The sequence below is a fragment of the Neltuma alba genome, unplaced genomic scaffold (assembly GCF_004799145.2).
Source record: "Neltuma alba isolate B1F8T4 unplaced genomic scaffold, ASM479914v2 tig00004150_pilon, whole genome shotgun sequence".
NCBI lineage: Eukaryota > Viridiplantae > Streptophyta > Magnoliopsida > Fabales > Fabaceae > Neltuma > Neltuma alba.
In genome coordinates this window covers 22,140-42,930 of record NW_021633584.1, presented here as the reverse complement: position 1 = coordinate 42,930, position 20,791 = coordinate 22,140, and the positions used below count along the sequence as shown (strand labels likewise).

Here is a 20,791-nt window from a genome sequence, read left to right as displayed (position 1 = left end):
TGGTAATTGCAGCTTATGAATGTTTTTAGACTAATTTTTATGTCTTTGCATGTTTAACAGAAAAAAATTTATTTGCACATACCTAAAAATATTTATTTGTCGTTTAAAAAAATTCTTACAGTTGAATTTAACCACACTCACAGGTGACATTATCTATGGCAAATTGGAACAATCAATTTACGTTTGAGTGGATGGAGGAAGATGAACAGTCTGAAGAGGAGTCAGAAGATGAACAATCTCAATTGATTTCCTTTTTAGATGAAGAGATAACACAATATGAAGAGGTAGCTGTATTGGTGAGTCAATATGTGATGCCTTATGTGTGCAAAGAGCCACGAAGAACTAGTCAGCAAACAGGTAATTTATGGGTGCAAGAAATTTTGCGAGATCATGAAATTCGGTGTTATGACATGTTTCGAATGGAAAAAGAAATGTTCATGCGATTATGCTCTAAACTGGTCGAACATGGTTTACAAAATTCTAAGTATCTGGGAGTGGAAGAAATTGTTGGTATGTTTTTGAACACGGTTGGTCATGGACAATGTAATAGGATGATTCAAGAAAGGTTCCAACATTCAGGAGAAACTGTAAGCAGGCATTTTCATAGAGTATTACAGGCTTGCCTTAGTCTATCCAGGGAATATATCAAACCACTCGATCCTACGTTTTCTGTAACTCACCCAAAAATAAAAAACGATAAACGATATTCGCCATATTTCAATGATGCAATAGGAGCAATTGATGGCACTCATGTACGATGTGTGGTGAGTCTTTCGAAGCAAGACAAATATATCGGGAGAAAGGGATATCCGACACAGAATGTCATGGCTGTATGTGACTGGGACATGTGCTTCACTTTTGTGTTAGCGGGATGGGAAGGTACTGCACATGATGCTCGTGTGTTTAACACTGCTGTCTCAACTCCAGCCTTGGATTTCCCTCATCCACCTCCAGGTATATTTTCAGTAGCTTCAATTTTAATTATATCGAATTCATTTGATATTTTCATTAATTTCACAATGTCAACATAATTTCATGATTTATTAGGGAAGTATTATTTGGTCGATGCTGGCTATCCAACTCCACCAGGATATCTTGGTCCGTACAGATGTGAGCGCTATCACCTTCCAGACTTCAGGCAACAACCGGGATTTGAAAATTACAATGAAGTTTTCAATTACTACCATTCAAGTTTGAGGTGCACTATAGAAAGGACTTTTGGGGTGTGGAAGAATAAGTTTCGCATCTTAGACAAGATGCCAAGTTACAAGTATAAAACTCAAGTCCAAGTAGTTTGTGCTACAATGGTTATACATAATTTCCTCTGAAAAAATTCTGAAACTGATAGAGATTTCATACAAGCTCAATCTGAAGGTACAATTGACGAAAACAATCATGATGAAGCTGGTGAGACATCCTCTTCAAATTTACCTAGATCAAGACAAATGAATCATGTGCGTGACACAATCAGAGACCAATGAGCATGGCATCCAATTAGTTATTTGATGTATTTAGTTTAAAAATGCTACGTATGTATGACCTCTAATTTACATATTTATCCATTACATATATTTAATTAAGTATTTTATTATTTTTCAATTTCCTTCTAGTAATAACTTAAATTTTTTTATTTTTAATAATTTTTTTTCAATACTTCTTTTAAAATGGTCACATTATATATATAATTTCTTTATAACAATAAATTAAATTTCCTTATTTTAATAATTTTATTTTCATTACTTTATTTATGACAAATAGTCACATTATATATATAATTTCTTTATAATACTAAATTAAATTTCTTTACTTTTAATAATTTTTATTTTCCTTACTTCTTTACTTTTAATAATTAAATATCTAATATTAGATATGTGCTATTTAATAGAATTCATGCCCTTTTAAGTCATTTTACATTCAAACTTACTTTTACATTTATCATCTAAACAAGTTTCAGCTTTTCAAACTGATTTTTTTTTAAAAACCCAATCCAAACATAAATCACATTACTCTATCTGACTTTTACTCAATCTGACTTCTGAAAAAGTCAGATTGAAAAAAAGTTACTCTCCACCGCTAATTCAAACACACCCAATGTCTCTGATTTTCGTGTGGTGCTGCTTGCTTGCTTCCGTGTACTTTCGACGACATTTGATCACGCACCGCATTACTGTACCACGCGGTTTTGCTTCCATTTTGACTCGAAAGTCTCTCTGCCCGTCTTCTTCCTTCGTTACTGCATTCCCAAGGTTTCAACCTAGCTACTCAACTTCCCACAAGACAAACACACCTCACTACATCGGATCTTGTCATTCACACGATGACAGAGGCTGTGATTGAGGTTGCACTTGAGACTTTGAGCTCACTCATTCAGAAAGAGCTCGGTTTGTTTCTGGGTGTCAGTGGAGAAATGAGAAGGCTTTCAAGCGTACTCACTACAGTCAAGGCTGTGCTCGAAGATGCTGAGGAGAAGCAACTCACCAACAAATCTCTCAACGATTGGCTGCGCAAGCTTCGAGATGCGGCTTACTTGCTGGATGACATCTTGGATGAGTGTTCCACGCATACCCTTTCCTTGCAATACCAAGACAAGGTACAAGCCTCTTGTTTGTGCTCTTTCAATCCCACTCATGTCAAGTTCCGTTACAAAATTGCCAAGAAATTGAAAGACATCAGTCAAAGACTTGATCAAATTGCTGAGGAAAGACTGAGGTTTCATTTACGCGAGACGGTTCATGAGAGGAGGAATGAAATCATGGAATGGCGGCAAACTACCTCAATCATTACTCAACCCCAATTCTACGGAAGAGAAACGGACAAGGCGAAAATTGTGGACTTTTTGGTTCGTGATGCTTCTAATTTGGAGGACCTATCAGTCTATCCAATTATTGGTATTGGCGGTCTCGGGAAAACCACTATTGTCCAGCACGTCTTCCATGATGAGAGGGTAGTTAATCATTTCGAGCAAAGAATCTGGATATGTGTTTCTGAAGAGTTCAGTTTGAAAAGGCTGTCAAAAGCTATAATAGAGGCAGCTACTGGGCATGCTTGTGCAGATTTAGATCTAGAACCATTACAAAGACAGCTCCAAGAGGTGCTTGGCAGAAAAAGATATTTGCTTGTCCTGGATGACGTGTGGAATGAGAACCGAGAGAAATGGGATAAGTTGAAATCCGTTTTGGCTTGTGGATCGAAGGGTGCTTCGATTCTGATCACTACCCGTCTTACAACAGTTGCCCGCATTACAGGAACAGTGTCGCCCCATCAGTTATCACTACTATCAGAAAATTATTGTTGGAAGTTGTTCAGACAACGAGCTTTTGGATCGGAGGAGGAGGAACGCGAAGAGCTTATAACTATAGGGAGGGATATAGTAAGGAAATGCAACGGAGTTCCACTTGCTGCTAAAACTTTAGGAAGTCTTCTGCGTTTCCAGAGTAGTGAAAAAGAGTGGCTCCGCATTAAGGAAAGTGAGATTTGGAATTTACCACAGGAAGAAGATTCTGTCCTGCCTGCTTTAAGATTAAGTTATTTGAATTTACCGGCAAAATTAAGACGGTGTTTTGCCTACCTTGCAGTGTTCCCCAAAGATCGAAGGATGAGTAAGAAACAAGTAATAGAACTTTGGATGGCTAATGGGTTCCTTTCAACGAATGGAGGGTTTGAAGTGGAAGATGATGGTGACAGAGTGTGGAATGAATTATATTTAAAGTCATTTTTTGTGGATGTTGAGATAGATGAATCTGCATACGACACATGGTTCAAGATCCATGACCTTGTTCATGACTTAGCCCAGTCTGTAATGGGGGAAGAATGTTATAGCAAAACACTCGAGAATGGCCACTTGATGAAAGAACTCATCACCTCTCATTGATAACATTGACCAATTTCCTAAGCTATGGTCATCTAATTTGAACAAGGTCAAGTCCTTAAAAACATTTATAATGCTACAACATTATGATTTTGAAACTGACACTTGTGATAGATTGTTGAAATGTTATCATTTGCGGGCACTTGACCTCAAGTTTTCAAGTGAGGTGTCATCTTCTATTGACCAATTAAAACATTTGAGGTACTTGAACCTTTCTCGTGGTAAATTTACAATGCTTCCTGATTCGATATGTAGATTGTGGAATTTGCAAATTTTGAATTTGAACAAGTGTGGGTCTCTCAAAAAGTTGCCTGATCAGTTGAAGTGCTTAAAATCTCTTCGTCATCTACATTTGAAAGAGTGTCGGTCGTTATCTAGATTGGCCCCTGAGATGCGTCAACTAATTTGCTTGAAGACCTTAAGTGCATATATTGTCGGTGAGCAGGAAGGGTTCTTATTAGAAGAAGTAGGAAATTTGAAACTTGAAGGAACACTCCACATTGAGCACTTGGAGAGAGTGAAAAGCATGACGGATGCCAAACAGGCCAACTTGGCTGATAAGCGCCTTAATGAATTGGAGTTGTCTTGGGAAAGGAATGAGCAATCCCACTTACAAGAAAACGAGGAGAAAATTCTTGAAGCTCTTGAACCTCATGCGCAACTTAAAAGTTTGGTTGCAAGGGGATATCTTGGCACCCAACTCCCACAATGGATGATTAATCCTACGGTCAAGGATTTAATTTCCTTACGACTCAGGGGTTGTAAAAATCTTGTATGTGTTTCGTGCCTGGCAAAACTTCCGTCTTTGAAGCGTCTGAGCTTGTGGGACATGAATCACGTGCAATATATAGATGAGGAATCTTATGTTGATGGGTTGACAGAGGTTTCCAAGCTCTGGAAGATCTACAGCTGTCAAGGCTACAGAGCCTTGTAAAGTTGTCAAGGGAGGATGCAGACAGCATGTTCCCACGTCTCTCAAAGTTGGACATCACTCATTGTCCGCAACTAAACTTGCCTTTACTTCCCTCCGTCACTCAACTACAAGTTACAAATGGATGTAGCAGGGCGTTAGTTGGTTCAATTCAAAATCTGCCCAATCTTGAACGCCTTGATTTGAATGGAGATGGAAAGTGGACTTCCTTTCCAGAAGAGATGCTAGTAGGCCTTGAGCACCTCAAACATCTACGATTTTTCGGGCTTCGCAGACTTAAAGTTCTCCCAACTGGACGCGCCAACTTGAAAGCTCTCGAACAATTTCAAATTGCTCTATGTGAAAACCTTGAGACAATAACAGAGGAAGCGTCGCACGGGTTGCGTTTTCTTAAAAGGATTTATATTATTAACTGTCGTAAATTCAAACTGTCTGCAGGTTTTAGACACCTCATAGCCCTTGAACATCTAGCTATTGAAGGATGTGGGGAGGTGAAAGACATCCATGATGCTTTAGAGCATATTATGACCCTTCGATCGTTATTTTTGTCTTATCTCCCAAATTTAGTGTCCTTGCCCAACTGGTTGGGGAACCTTGGGTCGCTTGAGTCATTGTATATATCTCAATGCCCCAAGTTGACGTCACTTCCGATGAGCACTCAGAGCCTCACAAATTTGAAATATTTGGAAATTTATGGTTATTCGGAGTTAGGGAAGAGATGCAAGGAGGGAACAGGGGAGGATTGGCACAAAATTGCTCATGTTCCACATCGTGTTATAAGAGATTAAGATGCATATTTTGGTCAACGTCAATGTTGTTCGTCTTATTTCGTTCGCACGTAGAGGTATGTACTCTAATTTCCATATATACAATTTGTCGCATTGCTTGGATCATGGGGGTTTTATTTCTAGCTTTTTTTCAAAGAAAAATTAATTTGAGATTGTTATGGTTTTGTTATACCTAATTAGAAATCTGATTCTGATTTTTTTTAATTATTATCTTTGTTTTTTAATATAAGAGCTCATTTGATTTTTATTTTGGTTATAAATATAAAACCCCATTCTATTTTGTTTCTCATATTTATTTATTTTTTTCCAAAGTAATCATTGTAATAACGATACTTCTAGTCAATACATTTGATTAGCAAGGATATTTTAGAAAAAAATAGCTATTTATTATAAATAACAAACTCAACTAGTTTCCTCAATCTTTTCAAATTATTCAATTAGTTCTTATATTAAGAATCAGAGGTAGTAACTTCTTACAAATTCTTTAATTATAAGAATTAGTCCTTATGGTCATAATCTGTTAATTATGATTGATATGGATATTGACTAAATTACATATGGGTTGCAATAAGATGCAATAAGATACAAAAGTAAAAGAATTTTTTATACAAAAATAAAATGATGGATTATAATTTATTTATTATCAATATAAAAAATTATTATGCTGTTCATTGTAATCTTGCATCCATGTATACTATAATTTGATTGGTTTTGATTTTATTTATATCCATATAGTAAAATTAATCTTGTTGAACACGAGTGAGAGCCATGTCATTGGCTACTAATGTGTTTTTCTAACAAATTAACAAATTATGAGCATAAAAACTCATGCACATAATTGAGAAAATCATGATAAAATAAAAATTATATGGATTTAATTTCTAATGAAGTGAAATTACAGGAAGTTATATATTAATTTTTCCTTTTTCTCAATATGGTTAATGGGATTCTTGCAAGGAGGTACGACGTGGCTATATATATAAACAGGTCTTGAGGTTATTCTTACAATAAACAAATTTATTATGCTCATATTTCGCATTTTTTACAATTTTGAGAATCCAAATTACAATATTTTACTACCGTATTTTGCGTTTCTTTTTGAAATTCAAAAGTCTCTGCTTCTATATGTTCAGATTTTTGTTGAAGACTGAGTCAGATTCCACCCGTTGGGTGGAACCGCGTTACTCAACAGAATGGAGGTTGCGTCTTTTGATGACAAATTTTAGAGTTCAAGCATGAAAGTGCTCTTCCCTGCTGCATTCTGCTGGTGTCGGAAAATTTCACTGTTCTAAGTTGGAAATTAAGTTTGCTCTGATCTTTTGCAATCTGTGACTTCCTTAACGAGTCATTGTTTCAAATGTAGAATGATGAGAGCATTTTGCACATTGAAATTTGCGTCTTCCTTTTCTTTTTCTGCCGTCTTCCATGTTTATGTAGCATTTCAGAAACTGTGCTCCTTGTGCATGTTATTATCCTGGGTTTATGCCATTCCATTCGATTCATGGCCTAACCTTGGTTTCTTCTGTTGTTAACTGTTTCATTTGAGGTTCATTGTTTATACTCCTATTACTAGGTCTGTTTATTGTTTATGACAATACACTGTCATTTAGAGAATAATTTAAAGGGAAAACCATATTGAAAGTACCTATACTTTCTCTCAATTTTTAATTTAGTACCTATGTGTTTTTTTCCCTTTAATTAAACATTTAATTTTATCTTTTTAGCAACATTAGCTCTTATAACTTTGTTCTATTGATATTTTTAGTCTCTACATAAGGATTAATGATGTTAATAGAAGAAAAATAAAGATTTAGTTAAGAACAAAAACCACACAGGTACCAAATTGAAAATTGAAAAAAAATATAAGTACCTCCAATATGGTTTTCCCTAATTTAAATAGCCAAGATCGAAAGAAAGTGTTGTTGAGCTAGCATATTTACTTCGTATTTATTGTTTCAATTGAGGTTCATTGTTTATGCAGTATAATTTAAATGGGCACAATGGATGGGTGGCCCTACCCGCAAAGATTTATATTTTATACAACATGCAGATTGCAAAAACGATATGCACCATACACTGCTAGGGAAACTACCGTCTGTGAAGAAACTAAAGACATAACACGCGTCGTGTGCAATACATCGATGACGGATCATATGATGGTGAGGTTCCAAGAGATTTCAAAGCTCTATAAGCTACCAGACGTCGTCAAATTATCAAAGGAGGATGTGGAAACCATGTTTCCTCGTCTTTCCATGATTGAACCAAGGATACTTGAGAAAAGCAAGCAACCACTGCTGGTTTCAGTACATATTCTTCGCAGTCTACATTCCCTTTGGTTTCGGTACAATGAAGAATTGATTGCTTTCCAGATGGGACGGTTCAAGCCCTTCCTATCCATACCAGGTGGGAGAAGGGATGAAGCAATTGCAAAGTACTTGATTTACAATATTTAACGTGCTCGGGATCAAGAAAGCGGGGTTGGTTATTATAACCAAGTGACATTACATTACATTAATGAACCATTGTTGCAAATATAGAATGGAGGGAGCATTTTTCACATTGAAGGTTGCATCTTCCTTTCTTCTGCTGCTAGTTTCCATGCTTACTGTGATTTTGCATTCAATTGTGCCAGCCCCTCTTTTCTGGGATTCTCTCTCTGTAGCAGACTTGTCTTCTTTGTGGCCCCTCAAGGTGGTTTGTGTTTAGCTTTGGAGCTAATTACCCAAGTGGTCGCCTTAGTTCTTGCTCGTGTTGGTCTTCCTAGTTCCTTCTGGCAGCATTATGGCTCGTTTCGTGCATCAGCTTTTGCTGGAGCTCAGAGTTTTTCTTTTCTTTGTGCTGTTTGTATTAAGAGTTTGCTTCGCGTCAGTTTTATTGGGTTCTTTGTGTCTGTCTTGGGTATCATATGCAAGGGGCTCAATAGCGTTTCTTACTGTATCATTTTACTTGTTTAATGAAGTTGCCTTCTAATGAAAAAAATCCAGACTGTACGATAACGAAGTTCAATAAAAAACGTTGCGTTGATTCCAACTCTGAACAACGCGATATATGTTGCATTGCATTATATTCCACGTGCATATTTGGCAAACCTCAGCCTGGGTACTGTCCAGATTATTAATTTAATCACCCTGTAATTAACGATGTTATTAAGCTAGGGACTAAAATTTGAAGTTCGGAAATCATATCCATAGCTTTGCATTGAAAAACCATAAATGATCGATTAAATTAGTTACTAGTGTCTGCCATCAAAGCTGTCACAGGGAACGAAGCATGAATTAGTTATTTTTATGTGTACAATATACTACCAAAACAATTTTGCTGCATCAATTACCATTTGCCAAATTCAAGCCCATGCATGCTCCAACCAAAACTCTGAATATTTATATAAGCCCATTAGAATGAGGCAGAGCCTAGAGGTCAATAAACTTTCAAGTTTCAATCATGCTCCCACTCATCTTCTAATTTTGAATCCATTGAAATGGATCCAAGCTAGACCTGTTCCCCATTAACAATTCTCATTATCTCCCACTTTTTTTTTGGGGACCAGGAGTAAAGTTAGCTTGTGACTCAAGTAAAAACGTGTTTCATAAATTTATAATTAAAATGTTTTTATCATATGTATATGAATTGTTGAGGAAAAAGTACACGAAGTATCCTAATCTTTTGAATTTCGTTTTCTTATCTCCTTAAAATTTTAAATTAAAAATTCAATTTTAAAGAAATGATTGAAAGCAAAATGAAAATTTATTTTCCGATGATTTGAAGCGTTCTCTTTATTTTTTGATGATAAAGATGAATACTAAATAATATTTAATTTTAGATTTAAAATTTATACTTTAAGATAATTTATATTTTGTTGTTTAAATTGTGCTTGTATTATTCAATTTGGAGCTTGATTTGATGCTTTTGAGTTTATACACGTATTATGATAATGCATTATGGGAAAAAAAATTACTCGAGCCTTCAGGCGCAACCTTGTGCTTGATCAGTGAGAATAAAACTTAAAAGAAACATCGAAAATTTAATATTAAGAGAATTATAAGCCCAAACCTATATGGGCTTATAAGGGTCGTTTGAGACCTCTAGCTAAATGTCAAAGATTTTGACGTTATAAAATAAAAAGGGTGCTTATTTGTCATTTTCTCACACCCAAAAAGGAGGGGGGGGGGGGGAAGTGATTTTCATGGGGGGTTGCTTCCATGAACTCCCCACACCATTTAATATTTTTTAAAACCAGCTTGATCAAGCACGGCATGTATGTTTCTATTATTTTCCCTGAGTTTTGTCCAATTATATTATATTTAAAAGTCACAGATAATATAGTTTGCTTAATTACTTAATGTAATATAGGATCCAGGAGACAATTGTCCGCATAGATGCAATATTTAATGTTACCCCTTATCTTTAATATAAGAGCTTATTTAATTTTTATTTTGATCCTAAATATAAAACTTTAATATATTTTATCTCTCATGTTTATCCTTTTTTTTTAACGTAATCCTCGTAATAATAGTAGTTTTAACTAATATATTTGATTATTAAAGATATTTTAGGGGAAAAAACAACATTTGTTTATTATAAATAACTAAATTAACTAATTTTCTTAATCTATTTAAATTAATTAACTAATTTTTATATTAAAAACCGGAGACAGTATCTTATTGTAAAAACTAAAATTAAAATTAAAACTAAAATTACCTGATCCCCTTTTTTTTTTTTAGAGAAAGAAAAAAGTAAAAGTGATCTAAGCAGATCCGCTGTGAAGTCTTTTACAGGCTCAGGCCACGCTGGCATTTACCCGCCAATTTTCAACCGCTAACGATACACGCGCCACTTGCGCCTTCCTTTTTCCTTCGTCAAATTACATCCGTCTTCAGGTAATGGAATTTTCCTTCGGCTCAATGAATATTTTGAATTTGAATTTGAATTGTTTAAATTTTTTGACTTAATATATTTTTTTATATTTTTATATTTCAATATCCAATTTAAATTATATATAATATGATATTAAGATTAACTAATATTCATGTTCGTTAGCTCCACCTTTTATACTGGTTTTTCCAAAATTGTGCGTATAGGTATCATTTCAATATATTTTTAAACATGAAAGAAAAATATAAAATATTATGAAATTTTTATTATGAATATATATGACTTTTTTTTTTCACAGACATGATTTAACGTGCTGAACTGATGAAAGCTGCACATAGTAATTGAAAACATTAAGCAATTACAAATCATGTCACTATTGTATTTGACTTTTGGGTGTTATTTGACATAACTTAAAATTTTTTTTTGGAAAAAATCAAATATATTCAAACTTTGCTACCCATCAATCCTCGTTGCAATTTAAAAAATTAGGGTTACAATTGTGGTTTTCCTTTTGCGTTTAGATATATACTGCCCAGTAATCAATTCCTCAAATAGGACACTTGAAGCAACAATAGTGCTTGTTGACAACATTAGTACGTCCCTTGTCCTATAATGCAGAATCTAGCCGCCAGTTAATTTTGAGTACTAAAGATAAGATTTTTATCAATTTCGTCTTTTATATTTATTATTTTATTAAATTAATTTATTCAGCTTATAAAATTATATTTATAATGTTATGTGTTTGTTGTAAACTCATAATTAAGTAATTTTTTTTATCTTACTATCTAATTAACTCAGGTTTGAGCACTGTTAGATCCAATAAGAGGTAGCTCTCACAAAGACATTTTTTGCATTCCTATAAACTCAAACTCAAAACTCCATGGTCAAGCAATTAAAACTCTTTTTACTAGAAACAGTGTTGGCTGGTGAATTAGTTTTTGTAATTCACTCAAATCAGTTAATTAGCTCTTATATTAATAAAAGTATTTGGTTCAATCAAAAAGCATTTTTAAAAAGTACTTTGATGCAAATCGAAATAAAACTCTTCTTATATATTTACTTTGTATACTACAAAATTACTTTTAAAATCATGATTTGGTTTTTATTCAAACACTCATTAAAACTTGAATGAACAGTATTTCAACAGTTTTTCTTAACTGAACTTTTTCAAGAGTGATTTTCTTTTAATTTGTAATTTAATATGAATGATAAGAGGATAACAGTGGCTTGAAAAAGGGGAGATTAGCGTTGTGAGTTGTGACAAGAAATTAACGAATATGCCCTCAATATATAAACAAAAACACCAATGATATCATGTCCTTCTCAATTTTATTCACGATAATGAAATGCAATATTGAGTTTAGAAAGGATTTGCTCTTGTGGAAAACATTAAGACAACACTATAAATAAACAAAGCAGTAAGCACATTATCCTCTTGTCTAAATTTCTGAGCTCCAGAGCAAATGATGCCAGAGCCACTAGAACCCTAACAGGGGACAAAACAAACTCTAATCAGTGCCATACAAGTAATACAACCATTTGACCAACATAATATGATAAATGGTCCAATGCTACAACCGGCAGTGACGATCCACTATGTGATCCAGATGGCAATTCCCAATCTTCTTCTCTCTCTGGGGGCAGACCACAAGGCAGGAGAATTTTCTGCACACAAAACAAAACTTCTGATAAGAAACGCAACAGCTAATTCATTTAGGATGGATACTGGAGACAAAAAAGTAAACAACAGACCTGGGTTCCCAGCACAAACTTTGGAATACGTAAATACAAAGAACAAGAAAAAGAGGCACTTGATTGAAATGCCCTGCATAACCAATGTGCTGATAGCTCATACAGCAACCGCAATGAGCTTGACGTCTTCAATCCATACTCATGCCGCTTTACCCCACTGCCTATTCCCTCATAGCATTGGCTTCGTTTGTAACAAGAAGGAATCATTATACAACATTTGACAAATCAACTCACTAATACAATTTGATGTGATTAGGGATCCATTTTGCAGACCTATCTCAAAATATCAAGCCGAAAGATGTCAATATTAACCGCGATCAAGTAACTTTTCTTTAGAGCAGGATCTTTTTTTCAAACTTATAAAAGAGCCCGTTAATTTTTACCACATAACTGCCTCTATTGTATTGTATGAAGGGTTAAGAATTTGGATGTTCATTTTAGAGCGCATGCTAAAGATCTCCGCTAGTTTGCTGTTGTACGTAGCACTTCTGTCTCGCATGCATTAGTTATAAATGTATTTTTTTCCTACGCAAGTATATTAATCCATTGGAAGTAATCCTATTCAAGATATTGTTGAGTATTAAATATGAGCATATCTCTCAATGAGAATTTGAATCTCAGTTTAATATGTTATAAAAAACTAGCCTCTTCTGCTCCCCTGTTGGTTGTATTAGTTACAAATGTTGATCTAATCGGATACACGCAAAAAAAATTTTCCAACTAGAAGCCCATGCTGCTGCGACAAAAAAGCATCCTTACTCAAAAAATTAAACAAAAAAAAGACTTTTGACCATTGAATCGAGCCCACTAGAATGATGCGAAGCTGCGTTGGATCCCACTGTTAATGGACTTTCAATTATGCTACCACTGATCTTCTAATTTTCAACCCTTCGCCTTTGAAATGCATCCAAACTGCACCGCACGCCCTCATTCTAGTTAAACTAATTTTTTTCATTTCGTTTTGTTATCTCCGTAAAATTTTCAGTTCAAAAATTTAAATTTTAAGAAATGATTTTAACCAAAAGATGCTATTATTAAGATCAATTGCAAGAATGTAGGTGATTTTTTAGAACCGGTAAATTTATACATTAAATTTTATCTGAGAGAATATTTTTATATAACTTAAAGTTGCAGAAAATGTTTATTGAAGAATTTGAGTCGGTGAAGTTAAGGAAGCTCTCAAGAAAATAGAAAATAATAAAGCAGTTGGACCTAATGGTATTCCTATTGAAGTTTGAAAGTGTTTGGGTGAAGGTGGGGTGCTATGGCTTACTAAGTTATACAATGAGATTTTGCGCTCCAATAAAATGCCTGATGATTGGAGAAAAAATACTTTAGTACCTATTTACAAGAATAAAAAGGATATTCAGAATTGTGCTAGTTACAGAGGGATTAAACTCATGAGCCAGATCATGAAATTGTGGGAGAAGGTGATGGAGCATAGGTTGAGATTAGAGACTTGTATTTCTGAAAACTAATTCGGGTTCATGCTAGGAAGATCGACAACAGAAGCAATTTATTTACTGAGGGGGCTAATGAAACAAGTACCAAAGCCATAAAAGAGACTTGCATATGATTTTTATTGATTTGGAAAAAGCTTATGACCGCGTATCTAGAGAAGTGCTTTTGAGAGCCTTGGAGAAGAAAGCTATACGTGTCGCTTATATCAAAATCATACAAGACATGTATGAGGGGGTCACAACTAGTGTTAGAACACCAGGTGGTGAGACAAAGGATTTTCCTATAAGGATTGGCCTACATAAGGGATCATCTTTGAGCCCTTATCTGTTTAATTTAGTTCTCGATGTTTTAACTAAGCATATCAAAGAAGAAATCCCGAAGTGCATGCTTTGTGCTGATGATATGGTTCTATTAGCAAAGTCAAAAGAAGAGATTATCACTAAACTTGAGACATGGAAAAGAACCTTAGAATCGAAGGGTTTCTGTTTGAGTAGAAACAAGACAAAATATATACATTGTATTTTTTATAAGAGACAAGTTAGTGCAGAGTTAGAGGTCAGATTGGGAGATCAAATCATTTCACAAGTGAAAATGTTTAAATATTTGGGATCAATTATACAAAAAAATGATGAAATTGGTGGACATGCTAGTCATAGAATTCAAGCTCGGTGGTTTAAATGGAGAAAAGCGATAGGAGTTATCTGTGATCGGAAAGTACCAAATAAGGTCAAAAGAAAGTTTTATCGCACTGCTATAAGACCGGCAATGCCATATGACAGCGAGTGTTGGGCTTTAAAGGGACAACATGAACATGAAGTGGCAGTTGTTAAGATGAGAATGTTGAAATGGATGTGTGGTCATACAAGAAAAGGCAAGATCCGTAATGAACATATACGAGAAAAAGTTGGAGTGGCCGCTATTAATGAGAAAATGGAGAAAACCGATTGAGATGGTTTGGTTACGTGCAAATAAGGCCTTGGGACGTACCGGTAAGAAGAGTTGATCAAATAGTATAAAGTCCTCTAAAAAGAAGTAGAGGAAAACCGAAGACAACACTTAATGAAGTCATTGAAAGAGATCTTTCAATTAACAATATATCTAAAGATTTGACTTTGAATAAGACTTAATGACGTCGTGCGATCCATATAGCTGACCCCACCTAGTGGGACAAGGTTTTGTTGTTGTTGTTGTTGTAAAGTTGTAGAAAGAAAATTTAACAGGGTAGATAATTGATAATGGTGAGACATCTGCAATACATCAAAGTCTAGAGAGGTTTATTATTAAAAGTTGAATGGGTTGTGCGTACAAGATTTTAAGTTGAGCTGGCTAAAAAAAAAAAACAGATTTTAAGTTGAAAGGAGTTTTGTACAATTTAATAATAAAAAAGAATTTGTTTCTTGTCTATCTAAAGTTTTAATTTCCAACATTTTAAAAAAGACAATATAAAAAAGAAAAAATTAATTTGTCAGTCCTTATAGTTTCATTAGATTTGGAATTAAGTCATTCTAATTTTATTTCTTTTTATTCGATCTTTATTCTTTATTCTGTGAAAGCTTCAAGTCCTTCTGTCAAAACACAGCCAGTGCAATGCATTAAGACTCGCTTTCTCTCTCCCCAGTTAGCAGCTCTCCTTCTCCCTCATCTTTTCAGGACCAACAATGGCTAGTTTGATTGTAGTTCCCTCCTCTTCGTCTTTCAGCTTTCCACCATCTTGCCTTTTTTAATTTTATCCCTTTCCTCCTTCTACCCCACCTTTCCTCACTCAATTCTCCCTCTCTCAATTGATCCTTTCTCCCCATGTCCTCTTACTCTCTCTCCATGTGTATGCCTATATTTTGCTTTGATGTGGCAAGAGTTGCAAAATTAGATGCATTAACTATCTCCAACTTGATCTCGAGCAAGGAAACTTCACTTAACAAGATGAGCTCATCGTTAATCTTCACAACCTCCTTGGCAATAGGTCTACCTCTTACTTCATATAATCAATCCTCCCTCCTTTCTGCCGCTTCAAATTTCTCTCTACTATCTCATCTAATACATGATTCTCATCCTGATTCCTTAGATGACCTCTAATTGCTGCAAGGTTGCTGGGAATTGAATCGACAGTGAGATTAAGAAGTACTAGAACATCCATATCACCGCAAACTCTACAGCCACAGTTTTGACAGCTCAACAATACTACTGGACCTGCTATTGATACCGTTGATATCGTCGGCGGCAGAAAGTTTCGCTTAGTAACTGGCTTTAGTGTCATGGTTCTGACGAGAGTGTTTGTGTTACAAGAGATATAAAGAAAGCAGGTGGATGTTAATGGATTAACGGTGTTTTGACGGAAGGACTTAAAGCTTTGGCAAAATAAATTATAAGGATGTAATAAAAAGAAATAAAACCAGAAGGACCTAATTCCAAATCTAATAAAACTATAAGGACTAATAAATTAATTTTTTCTATAAAAAAATCAAACATATAAAATCCGGTTTTGTATTTTATATGTACTGTAGTCTTCAAGTTTTATTTACAAGAATATTCAATTTCGAATTGGCACTCGACAATTACTTTGCAGATCAATCCCGAGTTTTTTTAGTCAAAATGATAAATTTATTATTTATCCGGATATTGCAATTTTCTTTGTTGGACATTCTGAGAAAGGGAGAGTAGCTTTCGGGGCGGCGGGCCTGAGTTTCAAAATAAAGGCTTGTAACAATAAGAATGCATTCTCTCTTTTAAATAAAAAATAAATAGTATGAAATTAAAAAATAATCATTAATAACTCTCTAAATAATTTATACTACCTCCGGTCCTTAATATAAGACCCTGTTTGACTTTTATTTTGATCCTAAATATAAGACCCCAATCTACTTTGTCTCTCATATTTATGCATTTTTTTTCCAAGATAGTCCTTTTAATAATGATAGTCCTAGCCAATATAGTTGATTAATAAGGATATTTTAGAAAAGACAATACATATTTATTACAAATAACTAACTTAACTTCTTTCCTTAATCTCCTCAAATTAGTCAACTGGGTCTTATAATTAGGACCGAAGGTAGTATTTGAAATCAATTTTTTCTCCTACGAGTCGTTTATAACAGGAATCAGAGTGTTACCTCAGACATTATACATGAATCTAATTATAGGAGGTAGTTTGAAAAAAAAAAAATTATGTGAGACAAAAGAGGTTAAAGTCTTATACTCGTATATTTTAGAATTAAAACAAACCTCCTAATGATGAACTTATACATCTTGGAGGGGAGCAAGTATTACTTCTAAACATTAATATATTATTGCAATCACACAATTTTATTCAATTTGGAGCATAATTTGATACTGTGAATTTATATACGTATCATGATAATGTCAAGCTTTTTTTTAAAAGAAGTTATTCAAACTTTTGGATCCCAAAAATTTAGAGTGGAAGAGCTTACAAGCCTCCTGAACCCATACGAAGGGTAATTATTTGTACTTTTCTTTTCGCACAACTTGCAAGAAAGCGTCTGTGATTTTCGTGTGGTATTGCTTGCTTGCTTCCATGTACTTTCGACGGCATTTGATCAAGCATTGCATTGCTGTACCACGCGGTTTTGCTTCTTTTTTGACTTGAAAAGTCTTTCTGCTCATCTTCTTCCTTCCTTAAGCTAAGGACTAAATTTTGAAGTTCGGAAATCATATCCACAGCTTTGCATTGAAAAATCATAAATGATCGATTAAATTAGTTATTAGTCTCTGCCATCAAAGCTGTCACAAGGAACAAAGCATGAATTGGTTATTTTATGTGCACAATATACTGCCGAGGTATTTATTTTTTCATAAGCTAATCACGCACTAGTATGGGACTATGACATCTTATCTACTAAGTTAATGTTCATGGAACACATTGCACTTATTCATAAAATTTACTACCAGTCAATATGCCTTTTAAAACAAACTTTTTTTTTTAATTTTTCAAATTTGAAAATCCCTATACTAGATATGTCATAAGAAAGTAACAAGGTGTTACTAGGTTGATTTCAAAATTTGCAAATTTATAGAATGTCCCAGTAGTTCATAAATTGTCCAATTTTGAGAATGCAGAGTATGTTGCGGTGTTTCTTTTTAAGTGACTCACAATCACATTATCATTATTTTCTTCAGAGAGTTTCTATATGTTATAGTATTTCTTTACTGCAGTTTGTGTTTGACTTTGGAACCGAAAAATCTCTGCTTCCATATTTTCGGGGAACTCATTTAAAATTAGGGACTTAAAGCATGCGAGTTATGTTCACTGGTTGTTTTAATCTGCTTAATATAAATATTTACAAGCACGTTCACATGTATTCTGTAAAGAGAAAATTATTCTTGCGATATCTATATTTTTTTTAATTTTTAATATGGTACCATTGAGTTTTTATTTTCGTATTAAACCGTTTAACTTTACTATGTTAGGCGCACACTTAGTTTTTGTTCGTGGTTTAATAATGCTAATAGATCAGAGTTATATAAAATTAATAATGCTAAAAGAGTAAAATTAAAAGATTTAATAAGGAGAAAAAAACGTATAGGAAGCAAATTAAAAATTAGAAAAAATTATTGAAAACAATCTTATTCGAGACATTATCGAACACTAAATATAGATACATCTCCTAATAAGATTTAAACTTTAGTTTATCACGTTGTGAGGACCAATCTTTTTTTGCAAGACTCAACTCTTATAGTTAGAATTTTAAAAATTGACAGTGTGTGTGTGAGCATGCGTGATTTGCACATCTGAACAAAAGGAGTCAAGGATGGATACGCCCCCTGTAACAGTTGTTCTCTCGCAACTATCTTGTCATACCACGATACGCTTATTTGTTATCTTGTTTTTTTCTATCTCTCCCTCAACATCCCCTTACTCTTTTTGGACGTCTGCTTTTAATATTTCTTTTATTCTTGTTCCACATTTTAACTCACTCAAAACATAAATCTATCTCTGTGCCCAGGAAAACAAGATAAATCTGACGAAAAACTAAACCCCATTTTTGTCCAGATTAATAAAGACAATTAACTCAATTCTTCCATCCATCCGAAATCTAGGCATAGCTAACATCTAGTAATCCATTTTAGAATCTAATTATCTCTCATGAGAAAATAATCTCACAAGCAAGGAAATTGTAAAATGAAATAAGAAAAAAAACATGAAAAGGACTCGTTAAAAAAAGTGTATACAAATGTGTTTTAAAGTTTTTTAGGGGTTGTTTGGTAAATAAAAAAATACTTTTAAAAAATATTTTCATGTAAATCAAAATAAAATTCCTTTAATATATTCATTTCATATATCATAAAACTATCTTTAGAACTGTAATTTGAGTTTCTTCCAAACACCTCGTTATTATTATTTTTTTTTTTTGGGGTCGGAAGCAGAAAAATAAAAGCGCCTTGCATAGATTCGAATTGGCCGGGGGTAACGATTTGTAATTTTCTCTTCGTACGCCAATGGAGAAAATATCAATGATTTTCGGGTGGTGTTTTCCTGCCGGCTTCCATGTACCTTCGGGGAACGGTTTCCCTCCTTTTCTTTCTCTCCGCTGCCGTCCGTGGCCCCCTTTTGTTTTTGCCCTTTTCTAACTGCCTACAGCCAGTGCCTTGCTGCCACGTTATCTTTCCCCTCCCTCTTTCTTTTGCTAAACTAAAGCGTTTCATTTGTGTTTGGGGGACTCCAGGAAGTGAAAAACAAAACTAAAAAAATAGGCAGTCGCAGAAACACACATCTGTTTCTATGAGTTTGATATAACCGATTTTGTTATTTTAAAAAATTAATTGGCTACTTCTTATCAGTTTTTCTCAATTACAAATACTAGTTCTTATATTATGTCAATTATGATTAATATAAATATCCATTATATAACATATAAGTTGCCAAAACATCACCAAATGAAAAACGAGACATTTTAACAATAAAATAATTAAATAAAATTATTTATTATCTGTGTAAATTTTTAACATGTAATTTTTTCAATAATAAATTTATTTTTAATGAGTGATAGTTATAAAATTATTTTTATTTTAAATTATGTATATATTAAGATAAAAATTTATTTAAAATATAAAAAATTAAATTGAATATGCACATAATAATATTTTCTTGTAATTTATTCTTAATAAATCTCTTTTTTCTTAATAATATTTTCTTGGGTGATGGTTATATATATTTTTGTTTTGGTCAAAATGGGTGATGGTTATATAGATCGTTGCAGAAAGTTGGTAATGGCCAAAAAAAAAGAGAGAAGGCTTTGATCCCGCGCTGCATCGTCGTATCACGCGGTCTTCCTTCCTTTTTGACTTGAAAAGTCTCTCTGCCCATCTTCTTCCTCGATGACGGAGGCTATGATTGAGGTCGGGTGAGGTCCATCCAGCTAAGCGTCATCATTATTTATCGTCATTTTCCCTAGTCTTTTTTCCCTTTATTTTATCCCCTAATCTATTCTCATTTATTTTTGGGATCGATGACAAGTAAATACAATTTATTTTAAATTATTAAATTTATTTAACGTCTTAAGAAATTTATTATAAGAGATTCTACCTGTTCAGTTAGTAAACTGTCTTTATCTTCCTTTTTAAACAAGCTTACAATAAGGTTTTTTAAAAGTTTGAAATTTTGTATTAATTTAATTTGATGATTTCACACAGTTTTTTATATTTTTTTTTGAAGGGACTTTAATACAATTTTTTGAAATAGGACAAAAAGAGAATAATTTTTTTTATCCGATTTATAAGTCGTTTCATTAAAATTTTAGCATGACTATTTTGTCATTCATTATTATAGTGTAAGTAGTTATTTTTTAAAAAATATATATTAAATAGGAACAAAGTTATAAAATTGTTATATTTTAATAAAGAGTTAATGTAGTTAAAAATTATTTTTAGTTTGTGTAAAATATATTAAAAATATATTATAAATTGGCAAGGTGATCAAACATATTAAAAATAATTTATAAATAAGACAAGAGGAGCATGTGATAATTTGGCAAAATGATCAGCCATCGAATTATTTTTTATGTGTAGTTAACTGTCACCGGCCAATCTCTGCAAAAAAAAAAGTAATCATTAACAAGGCCTTTAAAAGGTTTGTGTAGGACCACGCTCCATGTGCAAAAAATTTAA

The 20,791-nt window shown here is 33.6% G+C and overlaps 4 protein-coding genes across 5 annotated transcripts in view; all 4 read left to right on the top strand.

Annotated features, from left to right (window-relative positions):
* The first annotated feature begins 155 nt into the window (after positions 1-155).
* On the top strand, positions 156-1,328 carry LOC114743856 (uncharacterized). The gene is made up of 2 exons (XM_028932062.1): positions 156-954; positions 1,048-1,328. Exons 1-2 carry the CDS (start codon positions 156-158, stop codon positions 1,326-1,328), a joined length of 1,080 nt encoding a protein of 359 aa, XP_028787895.1.
* An 875-nt stretch (positions 1,329-2,203) lies between these two features.
* On the top strand, positions 2,204-4,393 carry LOC114743860 (putative disease resistance protein RGA3). The gene has a single exon (XM_028932065.1). It carries the CDS (start codon positions 2,318-2,320, stop codon positions 3,869-3,871), a length of 1,554 nt encoding a protein of 517 aa, XP_028787898.1. The 5' UTR covers positions 2,204-2,317; the 3' UTR covers positions 3,872-4,393.
* A 59-nt stretch (positions 4,394-4,452) lies between these two features.
* Positions 4,453-20,791, top strand: part of LOC114743857 (disease resistance protein RGA2-like) — a 34,477-nt gene continuing 18,138 nt past the window's right edge. Inside the window, exons 1-2 of one of the 2 annotated variants that reach the window (XR_003740033.1) lie at positions 4,453-5,643; positions 6,721-7,192. Coding sequence is in view for 1 of the 2 variants with exons in the window: in XM_028932063.1 (XP_028787896.1) it covers positions 4,829-5,587 (759 nt within the window). In the remaining variant the exon portion in view is untranslated. Of the gene's footprint in view, positions 5,644-6,720; positions 7,193-20,791 lie in introns of those variants that run through there. The other variant, XM_028932063.1, reaches the window with a different exon arrangement.
* On the top strand, positions 7,676-8,617 carry LOC114743859 (uncharacterized). The gene is made up of 2 exons (XM_028932064.1): positions 7,676-7,990; positions 8,220-8,617. The coding sequence occupies exons 1-2, from the start codon at positions 7,729-7,731 to the stop codon at positions 8,291-8,293; spliced, it is 336 nt and encodes a 111-aa protein (XP_028787897.1). The 5' UTR covers positions 7,676-7,728; the 3' UTR covers positions 8,294-8,617.

Bases quoted from the DNA above. Each gene is read 5' to 3' on its own strand.
- LOC114743856 (XM_028932062.1), top strand. From the start codon at position 156: ATGGCAAATTGGAACAATCAATTTACGTTTGAGTGGATGGAGGAAGAT. The intron at 955-1,047 runs GTATATTTTCAG...ATGATTTATTAG, and splicing joins TTTCCCTCATCCACCTCCAG to GGAAGTATTATTTGGTCGAT.
- LOC114743859 (XM_028932064.1), top strand. From the start codon at position 7,729: ATGACGGATCATATGATGGTGAGGTTCCAAGAGATTTCAAAGCTCTAT. The intron at 7,991-8,219 runs GTGGGAGAAGGG...CAATTGTGCCAG, and splicing joins GCCCTTCCTATCCATACCAG to CCCCTCTTTTCTGGGATTCT.
- LOC114743860 (XM_028932065.1), top strand. From the start codon at position 2,318: ATGACAGAGGCTGTGATTGAGGTTGCACTTGAGACTTTGAGCTCACTC.